Below are 22,392 nucleotides of genomic sequence, written 5' to 3' on the forward strand. Positions count from 1 at the left end.
TAATTGCCGATTTAAGTATCCTAAACATTTTACTTATGTAAAATAATTATTATCGTACTCTGTACTTGTACGTATACTCATATCCGTTAGTCAAATATATCTCGTGAGATTTTGGCGAGTCGATTTGGCGAATTGGGCGCCAACCGAATAAGCTTTCTCTTCGGCCATTAAAAATTCATTTCGCGTGAGTTTGTTTGTCGGATCATGGACGGAAACGGAGAAAGTGGGTATCCAAGAAAGTATTGCTATGCTATATTCTTAAATCTAATGTGGTAGCGTCTGAATATAATTGCATAAGCTTGTTTGCCAATTCTTCAAATATTATCACTCGACTCTTGGAACTGTGGAATGTAGTATTACGAGCTCATTTGTTCACCTCACCGTTTGACCAACCTGACTATCAAAAGCTGTGTGGTATAAGAAGTGGTTATGTACCACCTGTTCCTAATTCCATGCTACTATGTCACATCGGCATTTTTTCGAATTTCAGAGAAGGTGCGATATGCAATCCTTGTATCGCTATTATGAATGTAGGCCTATTTAACCATTGTGTTTGTTGGTCGGATTTTAGTCGTTCAATATAAGTTGCTGAGATCAACACAAGCTAACCATAGACTTTTTTTTACTGGTGAATGGAAAGTGCAAAAAATTGAATAGTATCATAGGATCATATCTTACAGATATGATAATATCTTGGACCATTTGAACTATCAATGGCCATCAATGTTTTATTGTGAAAACTTAACTTAGCAATTTCACGGATTGTACTAATCCTTAGTCTGGACTTGGATCACTGATGCCTCAGTGTGCATTTCAGATAGCAGTTGAGGATTCTCCTTGTTAACTTCATAAACCTCAGAAAAGGAGTAAAAAACGCATATGCATGTATTTATGTATATATATGCGAACTTATATGGAAAAGGTAGTTACTTAGAAATAATAGTTTAGTATTATCTGTTTAAGCTACTGCCAGTTTTAGCTAGCATATGTGCTTGCAAAATAGTGGAATGGTTTGTGACACGGTCTTATAGTATTACATTGTTTGCTCACACAGCTTTCTAAATCATCATTCTTCGGCAATAGGCTAGTTGCGTTAGGAAACCAGTCCCTTAGAATAAGTCAAAGAGAGCATTTATCAAGGCCAGTATGTCTACATTCAGCCAACAAAAATCAGTATTACCAAATCAGAAATATTGGCCTCATATGCAAATAAGGATATTAAGAATATCTTGAGCTCGTTAACCCGGCCTTCACATAAATGATGTTGAAAGTGGATGAGTGGATTCAGAATACCCTAGGACACTTATGTATTCGCGTCATCTAACTTTCGCGTTTTCGCAGAGACATATTTCATGAGCGAAACTAAACTATTATAACGAACGAGCGAAAACGCGAAATTAAATAGCTTTGTTCATTGATATCCACAATAAAATTGTCATATAAAGGGACTTAGACGTCATTGATAGTCCAAGAAACAAATGGCAGCAAGTGATGAAATTGAATTATAGATCTCGACCACACATTTCTACCTGCGACCACACATTTCTACTGCGGTTTACAAATACAAACTAGTCTCAAATTGAAAAGTTTTTCTTACTAGCGAACTGGACCTGAGGAATCTAATCTGTTTGTTCCACTGCATTTATTTTCACATCACTATATTGTCGCACTCATCAGAGTTGTGAAATTAAGTTGCAGCAAAATTTTACTCTGTGTGCTACTCACGAAACTAAATACAGTCATACTTCAACTTACGAGCTTAATGCGTTCCAAGACTGAGCTCGTATGTCAATTTACTCACATGTTGGTGCAATTTATTTATATATAGAACAATTAAATATATATTTATTGGTTTCCATACTCTGAAAAATGCAAATAAAATACTCAAAACAAGATATTGTAACAGAAAGAACATGTTGGTTATTGTCCTAACTTACCACTTGCTTTCAAAAAGCAACAAATAAAAAATAATGCAAGGAAATGTGTTAAATTAAAATGGAAAATTAAATACATACAGTAGCAGCTAACGCTAGCATTTGCCAGAGAGATATATATATATATATAAGTTATCCTTCATTACAACAGTTGACTTTGATAACTTTGAATTCTATCAAAGTCTTAAAAGACAAACTTGGAAGCAAATCTAAAAGCAAACCTTCATTTTGAACTTAACGTAATTGAAATTTCTTCGGCGTTCATAGTTTGAAGTTTCTGGCGAGTTAGCTAATTTTCCTTTTGTTTCGCTTTCACGACTAGCCGGCCGTTTGAAGATGGACCTATCTAAAGACGTTTGCCTTTGTCGCCCTTTCAACATGTTGCGATTAAGACGAACACAGGTGTCGTCACAACGGTTTACTGCACGACCACTAGCCAACTTGTCCAAATGTCTATTTTTATATTTTTGATAGATAGCACCGGCCTTTTTAAATAGCTTCGTTTCAGTTACGCTGTCACCGGCCAATTGTTTATCTTTTATCCAATGCCTGAGCGGTCTCTCCATCAGCGGTGATGAAGATCGCTGCGCCGTTTAGAAACTACGGTTAGTCCTTTTGCGAGCTAAATGCTCTGAATATAATCCTTCTGTTTGATAATTGTGGATGTATTTCTGTCATATTGCTGAGTTAGCTCAATCATGCATACACATTTCGCATATTTTTCAATAAGTTTCCGTTTAATATCAATTGTTATCATTTGCTTTTTCTTTGCAATATTTTTCATTTTACTTGCAAACTTTCGGTCTACGCACAATACTTTTAATTCACATAATTCTGCATTGAACAGCGTGCACAAAAACACGGTACAAAAGTATAACCTGTGCAGTTGAAAAATACAGATTGATGCTGTTGTCATAAAACACCTCCGGCATACTTGGCAACTGACTCACGTGCTCGTATCTCAAACATGGCTCGTATGTTAGTGCTAAAACTTGTTGAAAAGCTGGCTCGTATGTCAAGTTTCTCGTATGTTGGAGCACTCGTAAGTTGAAGTATTACTGTACTAACGAAATAAAAGTGTCTTAGGGTAGCTCAGAATTGATTTAAATTGGTGCTTGCCATATAAAGGATTCTATATCATATCATTATGTTGTTAACTTCGCTACCATTTAGTAATATTATTTCTTAATTGATATCGTATATAGACCCTAGTCATACCACAGTGTCAAAAAATGTTTTTTTTGACATTGGTAGACTGACAAAAAGAAAGCACATCTTAACACCTTGCAACTAGTGCTTGAAATGCGCTGTTTCACACCAGCTCAGCAAAGAGTTAGTTACACGTTCCCTGAACCGGTAACAAATAGCCTATATCTGTTTCTAGGTTGTATTGAGAATAAACCTGGAAAAGGTATTTCTCTGATCTCTAACATTCCTAGCTAAATTCCTAGGTGTAGGGCAACACAAACTAATACCTCATTCATGCCGATTTGTAAACTAGAAATTCCACTGTCATACAGCCCACGACCAAAGTGATATTGGAAAAAAGAAAGGGTACTGATGGTTGAGAAATGCAATATTAGCAGTCAAATAGGATAACTGCAATGTAGCTGTAATGTACTGGGTGTGGATGTTATTATATACAACAAATAGCAATAATGAAAGGAAAAGATTATATGTTTATATCTCTCCTGCAAAAAGAGAAATGCAATATCGGCCAATATTAGAAGTAAAATGCACTGATATAGATTCTTAGAAAATCTGTACTATGTAGCCATTGTTCTATAGTCATCCAAACCTATAATTAATTATTGTAATAATCTCATTAGAACCGTTAGAAAAAAATATCATTGCCTTCCCCTTTACTTACACTGCGTTAGATTTTTAGAAAATCTGTACTACATAGTCATTGTTCTGTAGTCATCCAAACTTATAATTAATTATTGTAATAATCTCATAAGAACTGTTAAAAACTATCATTGTCATTTCCTTTACTTATACTTCGTTGGACATCAGTTAGAATACGAAAGTACTCAAATGTGTCGGCAAATGAAATTGAAAATGAAAAAATTGAAATAGGCAAGAATGAAACGATTTCTGTACTCCTATGTTAATTGCCGAAACCTTCGGTAATTCGACAATGCTATAGACTGTTGAAAAGTGCACGTTTTTTTCGTGAAATGTGCAAGACTTTATCGTTCTATTCTCTGTCCCTCGGCGTTTCCATTTCCGGTCTTAACTTTTAATAAACCAAGCTTTTCAAGCGTTTTGTGACAATTTTCGTCCTAATAAATCTGTCTATTTATGTAAAATCCGATCAGATGGGTTAGTTTTAGGAATTTGCGGTAACCTTTCAAAGGCTTGGTAACATATTTAAATAGGTTTATATGCGTTTTGTATCATTATTATACTTAAATGACTTTACTGAAAAATAGTTAAATTTATTGATAGGATTTCGTTGCAAGGGTTTGGTAACGACCGTTAACAGATAATTTTTCAGGAGTTGTGTGCACATGTGCATTTATCATAATTCTCCCAATCAATCGCTTCACTCTTGTTTGGTCGTGGGAATATTCTGTATATTTATCTATTCACTTCTAGGCATTATCAAGGTCTAAGAACAGCTCTGGTTTTGTACAGTTGTACTTATTAGTAGACCTATGGCTCTTGCACTTTATTATTGTAGTCGACCAGATGTTGGCAGTTTCTTTCTCAGGGTAAATAGCAGTAATATTTCAAGTTTTTAATTACAGTCATACCTTGACATACGAGCTTAATATGTTCCAGGACCTAGTTTGTATGTCAATTCTCTCATATCTCAAAGCAATATATCTCATATATAAACTAACTAAATACAAATTAATCTATTCCCACCCCTGCTAAAAGAACTAGCCAAAATAGGATATTACAATGGAAAGTAGTTTTAATTGTTCTCATCCACCACTTATGCTCACAAAGCAACAAACGCCTATCTAGTGGTTATGCTCTATAATAGTAATAAAGTGTAACACTTATGTACAGTACTGTACGGAGTTCTTACCTTTGAAACAGATGTTCCGGCTAACAGCCGTGTGAGAAAAACTTGACAGTGACACATCTGATGCACAGTTTCGTGATGGCGGCGATTAACTGTTCGTTTTTGAGCTTTTAAGAGCTTGTTATCACATTTCCACATATTTTGCACCTACAACACAGCAGAGTAAGACATGGTGAATATTTTGATACCAAATAACTAATGTGAATTTTGTTGCCAGTCAACCTTTAATGAATTTACTGTAGCTTACTAAGCACACACACATGAAAATAAGTTTAAATCTTACACTAAAACCTAATTCTAATTTTGTTTTCGTGTTAGTTTTTCTATTGTCCTTTTTCAGCCTAGTTTTTTTCCATCGCTTTCACCTTCACTTTTAACATATCTTTTTCAAACTTTTTTTCAAACTTATTTGACGAGAAAAGACCGAGAGATGCTGTTCTCATACTTGGCCACATAACAGCTGTATCGAAAACCATTTTGTTTTTCAAATTTTTCTCATACCTTGAGGCAAAAACCTTCTCTGAATTTTTTTCGTATCTCAAATTTTTCGTATGTTGGGACACTGGTATGTCGAGGTGTGACTGTATTCACATGGCTAAAGTTAAGAAAATTGGATGGTGGTTTATTTTTCAATTCAATAACGACATCGCGTTTTCAGGAAAACAAGTAACCTGTTTTATTTGAGTCATTATGAGAGTTTTAGTTTTTCATTAAGCTAATATTTAAGCTAGTATTTGTATAAACATATTTATAAGTATGTTTATGCAAACATATTTATTAATATGTTTGTATAAACATATTAATAAATATGTTTATACAAACATATTTATTAATATGTTTGTATTTTGACTTACCGTAAAGCCTCTAAATGAACGCCGTAGCGCTCATTTTTTCAACCCTTCCTCTATAGTGGTGGTAAATTGGAGGCGGCGTTCAAATAGAGGCTGGCGGTCTATTTTTCAAATAGCTCGTCAGAATTTTCGGAAGATAAATTTAGCACTATTACAGGCCAAGCGAATGTCACCTATATTTTGCCCTCTTTTTACGGTGGACCGATATTAAGCATTTTGAATGCAATAAATATGCTAACTTACTTCTAACTTGTCAAAGATCTCAATGAATATGCATCAAGAAACCGAGAAATATTTCTACCAGTTGATATCTATTGCTTGCAATTGACCTGCAATGATATAGCTGGTGTCCTTCTTTGCAATTTGTTGGAATTTTCAATTTTTATTTCATTCTGAAGTTGAAGACATATTTTTATTTTATCTCTATATTTAGCAATCTTGCATAAAAGCTCATTTGCAGTCACTGATACGTTTACTACAGGTTGCGGCCAAAACTATCTTTTTATGTGCAATAGAAATGGAGTTATGAGCATCGATCCATTGTAAGCTGTGCTAAGGTTGTACCAAAATGCTATTAAATAACATGCTATAAATCTGCATATTTATAAGTTATACAACAATAATCTATCAAATGATACAAATATATATTCATGAACAAGTGACATAAACGAACCACACTTATATTACATGCAGAAACAGAAATGTACGTTTTTAAAACAAAAAAATATTTCCATCGTTTGCTCTGATAGCTGCGCTCTGATTGTTGCTTTCGATGGAATGAACATCTTCTAGTTGTCCAATACCTTCCACAATATCTTCTGGCCTCCACTCTTCTTCTGCACTGCTGAACCAGTCGATATTAGCATCTAAACAATTTTTCGGTAGAACAAAACTTTCACGTGCTGCATTTAGCACTGATGCAGCGCTAAAAGTTTGCTTGCTAAACATATAACCTTTGGTCCGAAACTTGCGAACCATTTTTTATATGCATGTCTTTCGAAATGTTAGAACTACTATTAGCCTGAGATAGTAGTTATTTCTATGGCGTTGCTTTCCCAGTTCCATCTACCATTGTAAATTTAAGCCATTTTTTATACATGTAGGCTAATTCGACATAGAAAGACCGCGTTATAAAGAGAGCTACTACTAGTCTGAGACCGCTATTGGTTATTGCTACGGTGCTGCTTTCAAAGTTTTAACGAAAAAAAGACGAAAAGCTTTGGAATTGGACAACGAGAGAATTAACTGTTATTGATATAACTGATGCATTATTAGTACTATTTTGGGTACACTTTTCTACTGATCAGTTGATAATATGGGCTCGGAAAGATCAAATATTGTAAGAGTGGTGGTCAAATGGAAGTGGCATTCAATTGGAGGTGATGTTCAAATAGAGGTGGCGTTCAATTAGAGGTTTTACGGCATATGTTGACATTTACATCAGTACTTCCGTGTGAGCTAGTTGTGATTAAATAATACTACTGAATACTGACAGTGGCTTTAAATCGTTAGTGTTAGTCAGAAACTATCTTCTTTCTGGATGATGTTGCCAAATCTTTTTAAGATATGACCTGAATCAGTGATATAAGCTATTGCATTTGTATTAGTTGGGCTATTCTAAAGTATGGCTATCCTATCAGGCTTTTCTGTTAAGATTTACGCGTTTCCTAAACAAGTTTGTTATTATTTCATGGCAGGACTGCTAAGTAGGTAATCAGCAGTCACCAGATAGTGACCTCAACCCAAACCTAATTTTACACATTTCATAGCCCAATCCATTGCAGTTGGATTTATATTTTTAAGTTATTCTATTATGCCTTTACTAGTTTAGATATCTAAATGTGCATATATCATGCCCTAAACAAGTCATCGTCAAGACAAAATTCCATATCTTGACAAAATTACTAAAAGCATTGGTTTTGCACACCTCACAGACTCTAAAATTGTAAAATCTCCGCTGCAAAACCCACTCAGATTCTGAACCTTTTAACAAAGCTGGTACACTTTGAACATTACACTCAACTATTATAATACATATGCTAAAGTACTGATTTCTCACTAAACTTATTCTTTAAAGTGGATTGTTGGAACATTATTTTATGCCTCAAGTTTTGGCTGCTACTTCATGGTGAGTTCTTATCTAGCTAATGATATTCAACTCAACATTATTTAAGCGATGTGATCTCCAAGCGGTTTGTTAGTAAATTTCTCCATTTTGCATGTTGGTTGGAAATACTATTTGTGCATTCTTATTGATTTTATTTCCTACTTTGAATTTGTTACTTTTACAGTAGCACATGCTCCAAAGCAACGGTCACCTGATAGAGATCGAGGAGAGAGAAAACGAAGTCGGGACAGAGACCGAGAACGGGGTAGTCGACGTCGGAGGTCAAAAAGTAGATCAAGGAGTCGAGACAGGGAAAGGAAAAGGGATCATCGGGATAGTCACAGGTTGGTTCATTCATTAAGTTCAGACTGCAAGTCTTATCTGGTAGAAACTCTATTCCTAGTGTTATAATGATGCTGGGATTGTCTGTGTCAGCTGTGAACTGCCTTATAATCTGCAGAGGACGTGATAAAGAGAAGGAACAAGAAAATATACCTAAACCAAGTAAAATTAGAAGGCCTTATAAATATTGGGATGTGGCACCAGCAGGTTTTGAGCACATCACTCCAGTGCAGTACAAGGTAAGGATATTACATCATCGCTATCATGTAGTACAAGGTGAACATATCACATCAGTGTAGTACAAGGTGAATATATCACATCAGTATAGTACAAGGTGAACATATCAAATCAGTATAGTACAAGGTGAATATATCACATCAGTATAGTACAAGGTGAACATATCAAATCAGTGTAGTACGAGGTGAACATATCACATCAGTGTAAGTTCACACTGTAATTCAACTTCTGTGTGGTGCACCATTTTGTTGGTACATAACTAATACCTTGCAAGGGAGTATAATTAAGACCACTACCTTTGTCTGCCAACTTGTAGTCCGGCTACTATGTTATGTTACTACGCTAAGGCTCCTATGTTTTTTTATGAGCTTGTGTTTGTTCCATCCATACAGGCCATGCAAGCAGCTGGACAAGTGCCCACTACTGTTCAGGTGAACACTGCAGCTCTTACCCTCAACACGACCATACCTTTTGCTGGCAGCGCTTTGTCTAGGCAAGCTCGTCGGCTCTATGTTGGTAAGTACAGTGTTATTTTCAGTCTCGTATTTCTAATCATATGTTTAAAATACATTATAGCCTGAATAAGATGTTATATTTACAGTCTGATAATAATTCATTTTTAGTAGAGGTTTGTTTTCATTTGCATCTAACTGTGAGATAACAATTGTCATAGGAGACAGAATTTTATTGGTAGAAAAGCACGATCTTGCAACTGTTGTCAGTAAGGTGGACATGAACATAGGCTAGAGGTATATTCTATTGCACAGGCAACATTCCATTTGGGGTGACAGAGGAACAGATGCAGCAGTTCTTCAATGAGCAGATGATGACAACAGGGCTAAATCAGGCTGAGGGCATGCCCATCATTGCCGTACAGATCAATCTCGACAAGAACTTTGCATTTCTTGAAGTATGCTTAGTTATAACTAGTATCCCCTTTTTTTGATCTAGCATGGTAGGTACAGATGGTCCCACATTGTTCTGGAAAACGTTGGAGAGTGCGATAATGGCTAGTAGTGCCTGAGCTTAAATCTAATTTGTAATTGCATTCCACGTAAACCTGCAAGCATTTGAGTTAAGGAGATCACAGCTTTTAGAGAACATTGGTCGCTAGTTGTTCAGGACGGGCAAACGGTTTAGTTTTTCCTTCTGTATTACAGCCTTTTCTTACAATGTGCTTGTTCATATTGACCTTGTCAATAAAAAGGGGAAGATAACTCTAATCAAATTGTATTATATCCAAACTGAACTTTTTCTTTTTTGTAGGTTGCAGATTTTTATTAGAGCATTAAGCATGAAGTATTGGACCAGTTGAACTACTTTTTGCTCATAAAACACTCTTTGTGCATCTTACCCTTCAGCTGTGTCCACCATTCAACTGTCTCTCCATCCAACGTCTCTCCATCCAACCGTCTCTCCATCCAACTGTCGCTCCATCCAACCGTCTCTCCATCCAACCGTCTCTCCATCCAACCGTGTCTCCATCCAACTGTCTCTTTCCATCCAACTGTCTCTTTCCATCCAACTGTTTCTTTCCATCCAACTGTCTCTCTCCATCCAACTGTCTCTTTTCATCCAACTGTTTCTTTCCATCCAACTGTCTCTTTCCATCCAACTCTCTCTCTCCATCCAACTGTCTCTCTCCATCCAACTGTCTCTCTCCATCCAACTGTCTCTCCATCCAACTGCCTCTCCATCCAACGGCCTCTCCATCCAACCGTCTCTCCATTCAACCGTCTCTCCATTCAACCGTCTCTCCATCCAACCGTCTCTCCATCCAACCGTCTCTCCATCCAATCGTCTCTCTATCCAACCGCCTCTCCATCCAACCGTCTCTCCATTCAACCGTCTCTCCATCCAACCGTCTCTCCATCCAACCGTCTCTTCTTTTACCTTTCATGGAATTTTTTCTATAGTTCCGTTCTGTGGATGAGACAACCGCTGCTATGGCCTTTGATGGCATTCCATACCAAGGACAGTATCTTAAGATTCGAAGACCCAGAGACTACCAACCTATCCCAGGAATTAGTGACAACCCGGATAACCCTGTTCCAGGTTGACTGATATGTGCTTTCATTTGGTGTTAGTCTTTCCCAACGTTTTAGCAATGAGGCAAGAGCAATAATTGCCAATAGGCATCGACAAAGTTAATATAGAAGTGTTACCCTAAACACTTCTATATAACGTGTTAATTATTTAACCGATTGAATCGGAGAGTAGCTGTTAGTAGCGAAATCCTTTGCAGTAGTAATCACTGCAAATGATTGAACACAGTTTAAACACTTGCTACTAAATACGTCAGATAAATATACATAGTATTAAAAATAGATGCCTTAAAACTATGCATATAAAAATATTGTTATGTAAGTGACTAAAATATGGATGGAAAAGAGATTTTGATTGTACCTTCACCTTATCATAAAGAAGAAATGAATAGAGGTGTAGCCTCAGACAAATGGATAGGATGTAGGTAGAGGCTTTGATATTAGCAGACTAACTTGAGTGATCTTTAAACGTAACTTATTTATATTTTCTATTTTGTTTTTATAATTGTTGTTTTTCACATTTTATCTTGTCATCACAACCAACTTTTACACTCCCACTTTTTTAGACCTTTTCTTTGTATCTCTTTTACAATAATTGCTAGACGGCTTCACAAATTACTTCAAAAAATTGATTCAAAAAGGTTCGTGCAAAGTGAGCTAGGACTTCTTCCTTTAATTATAAGGAAACGATTGCTTTCTCACTTTTGTGCTCACGCTCTTTTTGGGATATGCGGTTTTGAATCTTTCAGAGGAAAGTATGATGTGATGTGAACACCATAGATCAAGCCAGATAACGTGAAGGAGAACTGCGTACATATGTACTGATTTACAAAACTCTAAATTTTTGAGAAACTGGATTTCCTATCTTGGAAATTACTTCAATTGTTTAGTAAAATATTTATTCAAGTATTACCTCATATCCCGACAGTCTTTTGTGAAGGTGAGGTTTGCTTGTAAACGCACATGTAGTTTGTCGGTCATTGCTTTCTAATGTCTTTTCGCTTGTTTGTAACAAAGCCTGCCGTAGTTGAGACATCGTCATCATGGCATGTCTTCAGTTTGCTGATATGTTCTTTGTAATATGCAAACCTATTGTGGTTTATTTGCAGGGATATTATTATCACTACCGCTCATGTATTTGTAGTTATCAGCGGAGTTGTCTCCACAGTCGTCGCTGACTCGGCCTATAAGATATTTGTTGGTGGAATTCCCAACTATCTCAACGAAGATCAGGTATTTGTAGCGAATCGTAGAAAAGCTTCAAAACACTCAATCTAGGTCGACGGGGGTCAATATGATTTTCTTCGCATACTTTTAAACAGATGTAAAAGAAAAATTTAAAGGGTTGCTTTCATTTGCTTCATGGTTCAAAACCATCGTGTTGTAAGATTAACCTGTTTTTCCAGATTATATGAATACATGCAGTCTATAAATTGCTTTGCAGGCTTCAATTTTATTGCAGGCTCAAATTCCATTGCAGGCACAAATTTTATTGCAGGCACAAATTCATTTGCAGGCACAAATTTTATTGCAGGCACAAATTCATTTGCAGGAATTTTGTATTAATAATGCTATTTTCTATTGCCGGTATAAAAGGCGTTAGAGCTTGTGCTTTGGTGTGGGAAGACCTGCCAGTTTGAACTCTCAAATATTAGACTCTGAACTGCTCTCAGATTAATACGGTGTAATGTGGCGTGACTGGCAGTCTCTGATAAGCGTCCCATCGCTGCCTCAGGTATATAACAGTCTGTCAATATCGAGTAAAACTACTTTAAAACCCAGTAAAGCCATAAAACACCATCAATCAGCCTTGACCTGGTATGAGTACTCATTTTATTATTCTAATGCAAGACTAGCTCGTAATACATTGTGCTTCGGGGTATGCTGTTTACTCTAAAACCTAGGCAATCATTGAGGGTTTTTATTTCAGTAATATCATAGCTCATCACAAATAAATTGTCAATTGCTTTTTGGTTTATTGTGCTTAATACATTTTTTGTTTTGTAACTAACAAAATATGAAAACGTTTCGGGCTTTTTGTTAAAAAATATGTGAATATTCTTCATATTCCTAAGAACATATGCATTACAATAACTAGAGGGCTGAGACCTGGCTTCACGGGGGATGTTTTCCTCTGATATGTTAAGCTTTCACTGTTGATAATATCACTACTAGGTTCGGCGTGTTGATGTTTATTTTTGGTGTTTATTTGGAATGTTTTTGCATTATCAAGTTTTTTGGTTCTTTTGCTAGCGAAGAGCACATCCTTTTGTCTGTGTTATGAGTCCCAATGTTACCTGTTTATTCTGTACAAAACCAAAATACTAACGGGTCAATATAATTAACCTCGAGCATGCAACTGCAATGCCTGCTAGACAACGCAATCAGGACTAATTTAAAACTAAAAAACAGCAATATTTTCAACACAACACCGGTGCCCTGGCCGATTTTGCTAACTTAGATTTGGGCATCCTTACAAATAAAGTGTTACCCTGTGCAACCAGGTCTTTAGCTGCATTTCCAGTTCGCTTTTGACCACGTCCTGTTTTATAGTAACATGATTTATGTTTAATCTTGTTACAAATCTGTCTCCCTAGGCACAGTGTGTTATTAACAAATATATTTTAACCGTAATGCTTCCTTTGTCTACAGTGCATAGTCAGTAATTGCTATAGGCCCTCTATAGGTCCTCATGGTGTAAGTGTTGTGTGGATTTAGGTCAAGGAGTTGCTTGTGTCGTTTGGTCCTTTGAAGTCATTCAACCTTGTCAAGGACAGTGCGACTGGGCTATCCAAGGGTTATGCCTTCTGTGAATATGTAGACAACAGCGTGACAGATCAGGTAAGACTAGAATAGTCTGCTGCCATGCCATCTGTGGGTCTATTCATTGAACATTGTTTCAGCTGCCCATCCAATGTTTTGATTTTCAGCACTCACCAACAGCCTATGTAGCTTGGTAAATGCGTCACTACAAAAGTTAGTGTTCACCTCTTTGAATGTGTCTAAGCATTGTTTTCGAGGGGCCAGCCAAATGCTTTATTAACGTACCATCGACAATCTTTAGGGCATATGTGTGCGCATCATAATTTATTTTCATTATTGCGGATTAAATATGTATCTATAGTTGGTCGTACGTATGTGCAACCATCTGCATTTGCTCATTGATGAACACATCAGGAGCTATAACTCGAGCATCTCCCACTATCGACGTGAGCATGCGCCAAAGCGCCTGTATCTTCTACGTGAGCTGAGCATTGCTGAGATGCACAAGGACTTTGTTGACACTTGCCAGAAGATGATCAGCTACACGACCTACATGCGAAGAGTCCAGAGCATGAGTATTTCCTTCGCCAAGCTCGGGGAGGAGGAATGTGAGGTTTGTACGACACAAAAGACTGACCATGGGCACAAGACTTTACTGATGACTGTGAAGCCTGCAACAAGCTACATGTAAGGGTTCGTTTAAAGGCTGCAGAGGAAGCTCGCATGCAATACAAGGCCGATGGAAGGAAGTTGTACCAGAGAGTGTAGTGTTGAGCATCGACCTCCAAAAAGTTATAATGATGCCTCGTCTCCCTTGCCTGCAGTCTGCATGCTTCACTCGTCGTCTGGTCACCTTTCATCAGACATTTGCTCCGATAGGCAATTACTGCAAGAGATTCAAAATTGAGGCCATCATTTGGCACAAAGGAGTTACTGGCCGAAAAGCTGGGGACATTGCTTCAGTGCTGCTAAAAGCTTTAGAGACCGATCAAGACTTTGACGAGGCTATATACTATATGGAAAATTGCAGCAGCCAAAATAAAAACTGCTGCCCACCGCCTTAGTCAGCATCATCAACAGTAGCCAGATCAGCGCCAAGACAATCACATTGAAGTACCTTGAAGCAGGGCACACATTTATGAGTGCTGACAGCTTCCATGCCGCAGTCGAACGTTCGATGAAGAAGCATGTGAATCTTTTTAGGTTAATGACTGCCACTGTCAAGACAGCAGGCAATTCAAATGTTCAGGAAATTCAACACCATGACTTTAAGAAGTTGACTAGTGGTCACAGCGCTGCAAAGCTAGTTACACCAGGACGCCCCTTGTTGCCACCAAATACGGCTGGTGCAGTTTAGACATGGCAGCAGGCTTGTATATTACAAAACACAATTCGACAGTGATTTGAATACCATTTGAATACTTAAAAGCCGAATACAATTCTGCCCAGCCGCAGCTTGGAAAAGCTAGATCGAGTGGGGTACATGCCAGCAAGAAAGCTGACATCTTGCGGAACCTCTGTCCTCTCATGCCAGAGAGCAGAAGACTGTTTTGCACAATCTGCCAGAAGAGGAAGTTGAAGACCTTATAGATAATGAGTAATTGTGCAATGCCGTGTTAAATTTTAAATATCGTTACATGTGGGAAGCATGCATTTGCAAACCAAATCATTGTATTATGTACTTATTATTATCATCAGCTGTTATTAATTTTTATGTTATTACGTTACATTATCCACAAAACATATTAACATTTTTGATATTTATTAAAGCAAATTACAATCTTGTGAACATGTACATTTGACTTTCCCAATAGTAATCATGCACACCAGCTATAATAAACTGCAAGGTTTTTAGTAGATACAACCATCACAATTATTATTTCCGTGTTCATGAAAAATAGTAATAGTGTGACCCTTTTCAAGCATAAATTGATAACAATAACGTGTGAGCAGTGTCTAAGTTTGCCAGAAACTAGTTTTACTAGCAGAAACCATGGCTTCACGCATTGCATAACTGCATTCAAAACTCTGTAAGTGTTGCTAAATAGTTGAACCAGACTATCTTGGGTGAACTTTAAATGATAACTTATTTATATTTATGTCTGATATTTATGTCAGAAGAATACCTGGCCTACTTACTCAACTAGTTCAATGGGATTATTAAGGATTATGCTTCACTTTGATCATTCTAAACAAAGATGAACATTCTTTGTCTTGTAATACGTCTGTTGTAAAAATCATCTTAGTTGCTTGAAATCTTTAGAGCGGCTAGGAAAAATTTGACTATCAGCCTAAAATAGGCTACCAAACTAAAACTTGGTCTAGTAACTAGTTTTACCAGCAGAGGGCAGTATAGTCGGTCGTCCGCATGTTATATATAACCAGCGAGCTGCGTTCTGCAATCGTACTGCATTATACTAATGTTTTGCAGATCATCAATGCAAAACACCTTGGAAACAAAATCTTTTATCCGTTTTGGCATTACTTCATAGTGGCTTTTTATGTAGCTGAAGATATTCAACTCCTCCATCGTTTTTTAAACAGGAAAGGTCCTTATTTCACATGCAAAAAATATTTGTTGAATGATCAAAGATATATTACTCTGTAACATCTTAGACTATTAACAAGTCAGATGATAGCGTATTATAACTAGGAGATCAGTAACGGCGCTTAACTGATACTTTAGAATAGTACACAAGTTATAGCTGTGATTACAGACAATACACATTTGTAACGTTGAAACCCTTTGTATATCAAATGCAACATCCGAACAACAATGTGACTTGGATCAATAGGTCACAGTACAGTACATTTGATGCAGTACAGCTGGTACCAAATGGCTATCTTTTTCAAGCCTTCAAGAGCCTAAATAAGCTGATTAGCACACTTGCAATGAATTTTGTTAATTAACATGCAGTAAGTTTTTCTGATAACACCTCGCAACCATTTCTCACAGCTAGCTATTATGGCACTCAGAATGTAGTCTTTATTAAAAGCATTTCTATAAACACAAACAAATAGAACAGGAAGGTAAGTTCTAGATGCCAATTGTAGTACATTTACATGTAAAAGATAATTGTGAGGCTGATGTCGTGTATGTCTCACATGTATGCACTTCTCTACGGAGTGTGATATAAATTACTGTAGCTTAAACCAGTGATATTGGTCAACATTATTTAATACCTTGTTTTTCTCAATTTAACAAATCTTGAAATAACCTGAAAATAACCTTTTTGTATCTTCTTTTCAAGCGTGGGATAAATTAATAATGTACAACTTTGTTATTTTTATTCCCGGCTTTGGGGGAACAGTTAATAAATAACTGGTCAAGTTTTACAAACCGAGACAAATAGAAACAAGTATAATGCTTTAATGTTAAACTTGGTTATTTGTTAATATTTGTAGCGTCTTGCATTTACATTATTCTCAACTTTTGCATATTGCTGTCAAACACAATAGCTCCATGCGTCCAACTCTTGATGTCAGGCAATTTCATCATATGCTTCTCAGCGATATAGTTTTTTGTTATCTATGTCCTCCACCCAGTGATTATAGAACATTGTATTCATGTGGTGACACTCTGCTGTAGGCATGCGAAGGCTTGAATGGAATGCAACTGGGTGACAAAAAGCTGGTTATGCAGCGAGCAAGCGTTGGAGCCAAGGGCTCAATGGGTGTGCAGGCCCCTGTAACCATACAGGTGAAGCTAGCATTTCTTTTGTCTTACAAGAATAATCTTTGTTTGTTTCTAGCTGCATCCTAGTTCACTTGTCCTCAACAATTATCCACAAACATTCCGCTGTTGTTATTGCCTAAACCCATCGATTTTATGAAGACTTAGAAACTCACAAGTTTGGTTCAGCTGTTTCTGGCTCGGTAAACTGGTGCTGAACTATGTTTGTCATTAATAAAGGCTAACCTATGCTGGTGTTATCTCGATATATATCAATAACTTCTGTGGTATTCATGCGTGTTAAAAATGCAGACCTTCAACCATGAAGCAAAACCTCGTACATTGTATCGCCGATTAAGTGTTGCTTTACAATTACACTTACACATTCAATCACACTTACAGTATCTCTAGGTGTTTTTTTTTCATGGCATTTTGATGATACCTTTTGTTTGGCTCTTTGAAGGCTTGGTTTGTTTGATGTCATCAGTGTTTATTGCTCACACCAGGTACCAGGACTGAATGTGAGCCAAGGTCCTGGAGAAGCAACAGATGTTTTGTGTCTCCTCAATATGATCACCCCTGAAGAGCTTGAAGATGAGGAGGAGTATGAAGGTAGAATAGTGGTTCAACTTTTATTTTTCTATGCTGTTGGTGTATTATGGGTACATGTGAGAATGACATTATGGGTATTTGTAAGAATGGTTGGGCAGTCATTAATCATTTATTAAATCACTATTCAAACTTATGTAAATAATTTAATGGTTTAGAGTTTGTTTATCATCGATTTGGATATTAAATACAGAAACTTCCATTAGGAGGGTCCTATGAGAAATAATAGCTGATCACATATTTTTAGTATCTAGTAGTATGCTATCCGTAGTCGAATTTTGTATTCGACCGTAGCCTGGTCGAATTTTGTAGTGTGTGCAGATTTATTACCGAACTCTTGTGTTGCAGAAATTGTGGATGATATCCGTGATGAGTGCGGGAAATATGGTTCCGTCAAAAGCTTGGAAATACCGAGACCTATTAAAGGCGTGGATGTTCCTGGCTGCGGCAAGGTGAGCATTTTTTTTATGACAGTTTGCTGTAACTACCATGAGTAAAATTGTAGCGTTAGGCCGTCTTCATATGGCAGAATTTATCTTGTTTTTTATTAAAAGATTAAACTAGAACAAAAATTGATGCTTAGGCAATATTATTATGTATACCAGGTTTACAGGCCACATTTTCTTGTTTAATCTTTATCTTGCTTACATTCACAAATATTACTCACACTTTGGTATGATATTTCAGTCCATACTTCTCTGCCGCTTCCTTCCTCTCTGTTCTATAGATGGAAAATATGTTTGTTCTCACTGTCACTCATTAAGGCTGATACATACCGCATCGCAGTATGTCAGGGTTGTCCTCTCAGTGATTATTCGTTGACCATCTGCACCGTAAACCTATGACATCACTGATGTCATAAGTTTACGGTGCAGATGGTCATATGTTAGTAGACATTGCGACTGTCAAGATTTATTGATATTTCACCGAGCATCCTCAATAGTCTTGTGCAATGTGCACCACTTCGGGAACAATTATTGGATGTCGCGGATTGTTTATCGTATATTTGACTTCGTGATAGTCGCTGCGGGACTAGTATTTTATCATTGCAGTGATCGCATTGTGTATAAAGAACAACATGTCGCAGACTATTCGCTTGTGTAAACACAGATGGGTCTGTGATAGTGTGAATTAAGTTATCACAGATAATCACTAATATATTGTTGGATACCACCGGCATATTGCCATACAGTGAGAACCAGCCTGCATCTAGATTATGATTACATTTGAGGTGAAGGTATTTTAATAAAAAGGACGTGCAGTGAGCGGACCAAGTTTTTAAACGCATAATTTTTGCATTTTCCTGCCTTCCACGGGTACAAAGGCAAATAACTTAGATTTAGTTTTTGTTGAAAAAGCATGTCAAGACATTATATGGCTGGAAGGCTTATAACTGGTGCAATATGCTTTTGTCAGTTATGGACATAATTATGAGGTTTTATTAAACTATTTGGCATCAACTTGCCACGCAAGCACGCCTTTGTTTCTCGTCAGTGGTAGAGTTAAGTGTACTTTTGGGATGTTTTACTCTAACTATTACACACATGCAGTGAGCTTTACGCTCATCTGATATATCACATGTATGCGCTGAGGTGATTCCCAGGGTTGTGTTCCTAGTAACTTTATGGGAACAGACAACTGATGAACTGGTCATTTGTGGCACTGTGAATTGTCAAAATAAATAGCATAGCCACCTGCAAATAATTTTGTACATCTGAGCAGTAATATCGTACATCGGATGTTCGCTTGGATGGCAAACGAGCTACATGGCACAACTGTTTTTACCACTGTCATGCTATTTCTTTTATATCATTGCCGTCAGATCTCTACTGATAGTGGTTAACTTTTCTATCGATTTCTATGATGATTTTAGTCTAAGGGCAGGTGTATGTCCATCTATGTACATATATGCATACTTCATTCTTTTCTTGTCTATTTGTAGATATATGTGGAGTTCAATTCTGTATCAGACTGCCAAAAGGCACAGCAGAATCTCACTGGCAGAAAGTTCTCTAATCGGGTCGTTGTAACCTCGTTTTATGACCCAGATAAATATCATAGAAGAGAGTTTTAGCTAGTTTGCAGTCACCACTGAGTATTATTCATACTTGTTAATAATCTTTGTATATAGTTTTGAATGTAATAGATCTTCATTCAGTAATCTTTGCAAACAAATATAGAGTTAACCACTTTAGCCGCTCTGTTTCAGACACGCTACATAGAAGATCAAATAGTGCTATTCCAGCAGGCAGATTGGTCTTCAACTAAAAATGATCAATCTACAGTAGTGAGCTATATAGTTCATATATGGTAACATCTGCGTACAAATGTATTCTAGATAAAATTTCTAGGCAGACAAACTAGCAAGATAGCGCATTGTCAACTCGAAATGTTGAGCTTTTTTGCATGAGTGTCACAGACGACTGAGAAAACTGAACACATTATTTTACTCATCGTAATACCTTGTGCTAATTAAATATAAATGTACAACAGCCTTGACATTCCAAGGTATTTGTTCTAATAGTTGTGTAGTATGTTAGAGCCAAGCTTTTTGTGTGAATGTACATAACATTATGTTCAATTCGTTTTAAAGCCACAAAAACAATGATAAATGCCGATAATTTACGATTACCTACAGATTAAAGCAAATGCATTATGTAAAACTAGTTTGTAGGATTAATAAGCATATAAAAGGTTATAATAGGTAACACAAGGTATAGGTCTTTTTACCCAGCATTAGACCAATGATATACAGCCCCCACTTGTTTGGGCTGTATATCATTGATTAGACTCACGTGAATGAAAGTGTTGTCTCAACAGCTCTTCACTTGCAAAAGATTTTGAGAAAGCTCGGAGATGGAAGAGTACTTGTATGTAAACTAAAACTACGTCATAACTAAATCAGTCGTATGTAGAAATAATTGGAAATGGCTCGAGAATACATTGCAGTTGGACAGAGCACTAAATACATTACATCGACACCATGTAAGGAGTTGTTGTTTCTTTGGAAATACCGTAAGTTGCTCCTGAAGCACCAAGCCAATAAATAACATTGTTGAGAATATAGACCAATAGCGTGGTTAGACTTTAAGAGCCATACTATTTAGGTAACAATTAATGGTAACGCGTTAGGAGCTCGCATTATTATGCTGAAATATGTTTTAGAATCGCACGCTGTATCAAGGTCGAACGTAAAACAGCACGCCTTAGAGACGAGTTTGGTTGGCTTATGCGGGCTGGTGCATTGTTTCAAAAACCAAGTAACATTGTCTTTGTTTATTGCAACTAGACAATTTCATAGTTACCTCTTATTACATATATTAACGTTGTATTTATCTTTGCATACCCTTTATTATCTCGTAATAGTTTTTGCGAGAGGTGAGGATCTGTGCAGATCGCGTTGTCTTACTATCCTTGGTCTTCGCCATAATAGCTTTTTCAAATGTCAATATGTCAAACAATTAAAATTTGTTATAGTATTTTGGTAAATGAAAAAAATTTACTTGCTTTCGATATTTTGCAAAAGGTTTTTGTTAGTAGAATTCATTGACTGATCTAGTGCTATTGAGCAATATATACATAGCCTACTATAGTTTGCACTCCAATGACAAAAACAAGGGATTCATGCTGTCTATTTACAAGCATCACTTCGATGGTTATGGTTATTGTGTTATCTAAACATGTTAACAAAATCTTTGGCATAATTGTTGCTGGCCTGATGTTATATGTTTGTGATATGTTTTTTTGTTAAGGTTTAGTTTTGATGAAGATTAGATCGTTAGGAGTTTAGTAGCGGTTAGCATTTTAATGTTCTCTTTTATCAAATGTCTACTCACAGGGAACTACGATAATAACAAAATAGAGTATTACAAACAAAGTATACAACAAATCAGTTACAACAAAGTTGACTAACAAATCAGACTTAAGATGAACTAACATGCATCTTATCAACATCTCTTTTACTTTAAATTTAAAAAAACAGGAATAAAAAACAACAGATTCTGAAAACAGTATAACGGATAAACACAAATTCAGCGTAGTGAAAACCATCCGTTTCTACAGCCATAGTCAAAACTGATGCATATGTATTTAAGAGTACTGTTTAGCTAGCATTGTCTATATACGTCTGATTCTAGTACATCTCAGTTTCTGAACTTAATAGATAGCTTGATAGATTGAGAGCTATACTTGGAAACAGTTACAGACTTTTTGGCATACTGGCTAGAGTTCTTATGTTGATCATCATAAGCTGTGTCATATATGGGCGATGCTGGAACATTTTCTGGTGTATTAATGGTGTTTCCTTGCGCCACTGGCAACTGATCATCAGAATTGAATGTGACATCAGATTTACTTGGCAGATTAGGGTTTCTGTCTATTGTGAGTGGTTTCAAGTCTATTGTATTTTTCTTTACAGTGCTTTGGGTTTGGTCATTGGCTATAATATATATAGGATCTATCTGACAGCTGATCTACCACTTCATTTTGCTGCCACTTGATCCTTGTAACTCTTGATGGATCTCCAAGGACGTCATGATCTTTTGTGACTGAAAGTCTCTCAGCAACACAGAACTTCCTATGAAAAGGCTGGGCAGGTCTCATGCCGATTTGTTATAGTGCTTTTGGATATCTAACTTAGGTCTGAATTTTTGCTGTAAGACGCTGGCCTGAGTGGCACTATTTGTTGGTAGAATTGACCTGGTAGCATAACCAAACATTCTCTGAGCAGGTGATGTGTCCATTCTAGCAGTTGGGGTATTTATGGTATTCTAAGAGAGTCAAGTATGGATCCTC

General features: G+C 36.7%; 1 protein-coding gene across 2 annotated transcripts; it reads left to right on the top strand.

Moving 5' to 3' along the window:
- Nucleotides 1-129: 129 nt before the first annotated feature.
- Nucleotides 130-19,792, top strand: LOC137395269 (splicing factor U2AF 50 kDa subunit-like). Of its 2 annotated transcripts, none has more exons than XM_068082138.1 (12): nt 130-223; nt 8,114-8,273; nt 8,390-8,510; nt 8,901-9,024; nt 9,276-9,418; nt 10,425-10,563; nt 11,698-11,786; nt 13,272-13,394; nt 16,906-17,016; nt 17,496-17,601; nt 17,947-18,050; nt 19,541-19,792. In XM_068082138.1, the coding sequence occupies exons 1-12, from the start codon at nt 205-207 to the stop codon at nt 19,670-19,672; spliced, it is 1,371 nt and encodes a 456-aa protein (XP_067938239.1). In that variant the 5' UTR covers nt 130-204; the 3' UTR covers nt 19,673-19,792. The 2 variants fall into 2 exon arrangements, with proteins under 2 accessions (XP_067938239.1, XP_067938238.1); XM_068082137.1 differs by having other exon boundaries at nt 175-235.
- The last annotated feature ends 2,600 nt before the right edge of the window (nt 19,793-22,392 follow it).

The sequence above is a fragment of the Watersipora subatra genome, chromosome 4 (genome assembly GCF_963576615.1).
Source record: "Watersipora subatra chromosome 4, tzWatSuba1.1, whole genome shotgun sequence".
Classification (NCBI taxonomy): domain Eukaryota; kingdom Metazoa; phylum Bryozoa; class Gymnolaemata; order Cheilostomatida; family Watersiporidae; genus Watersipora; species Watersipora subatra.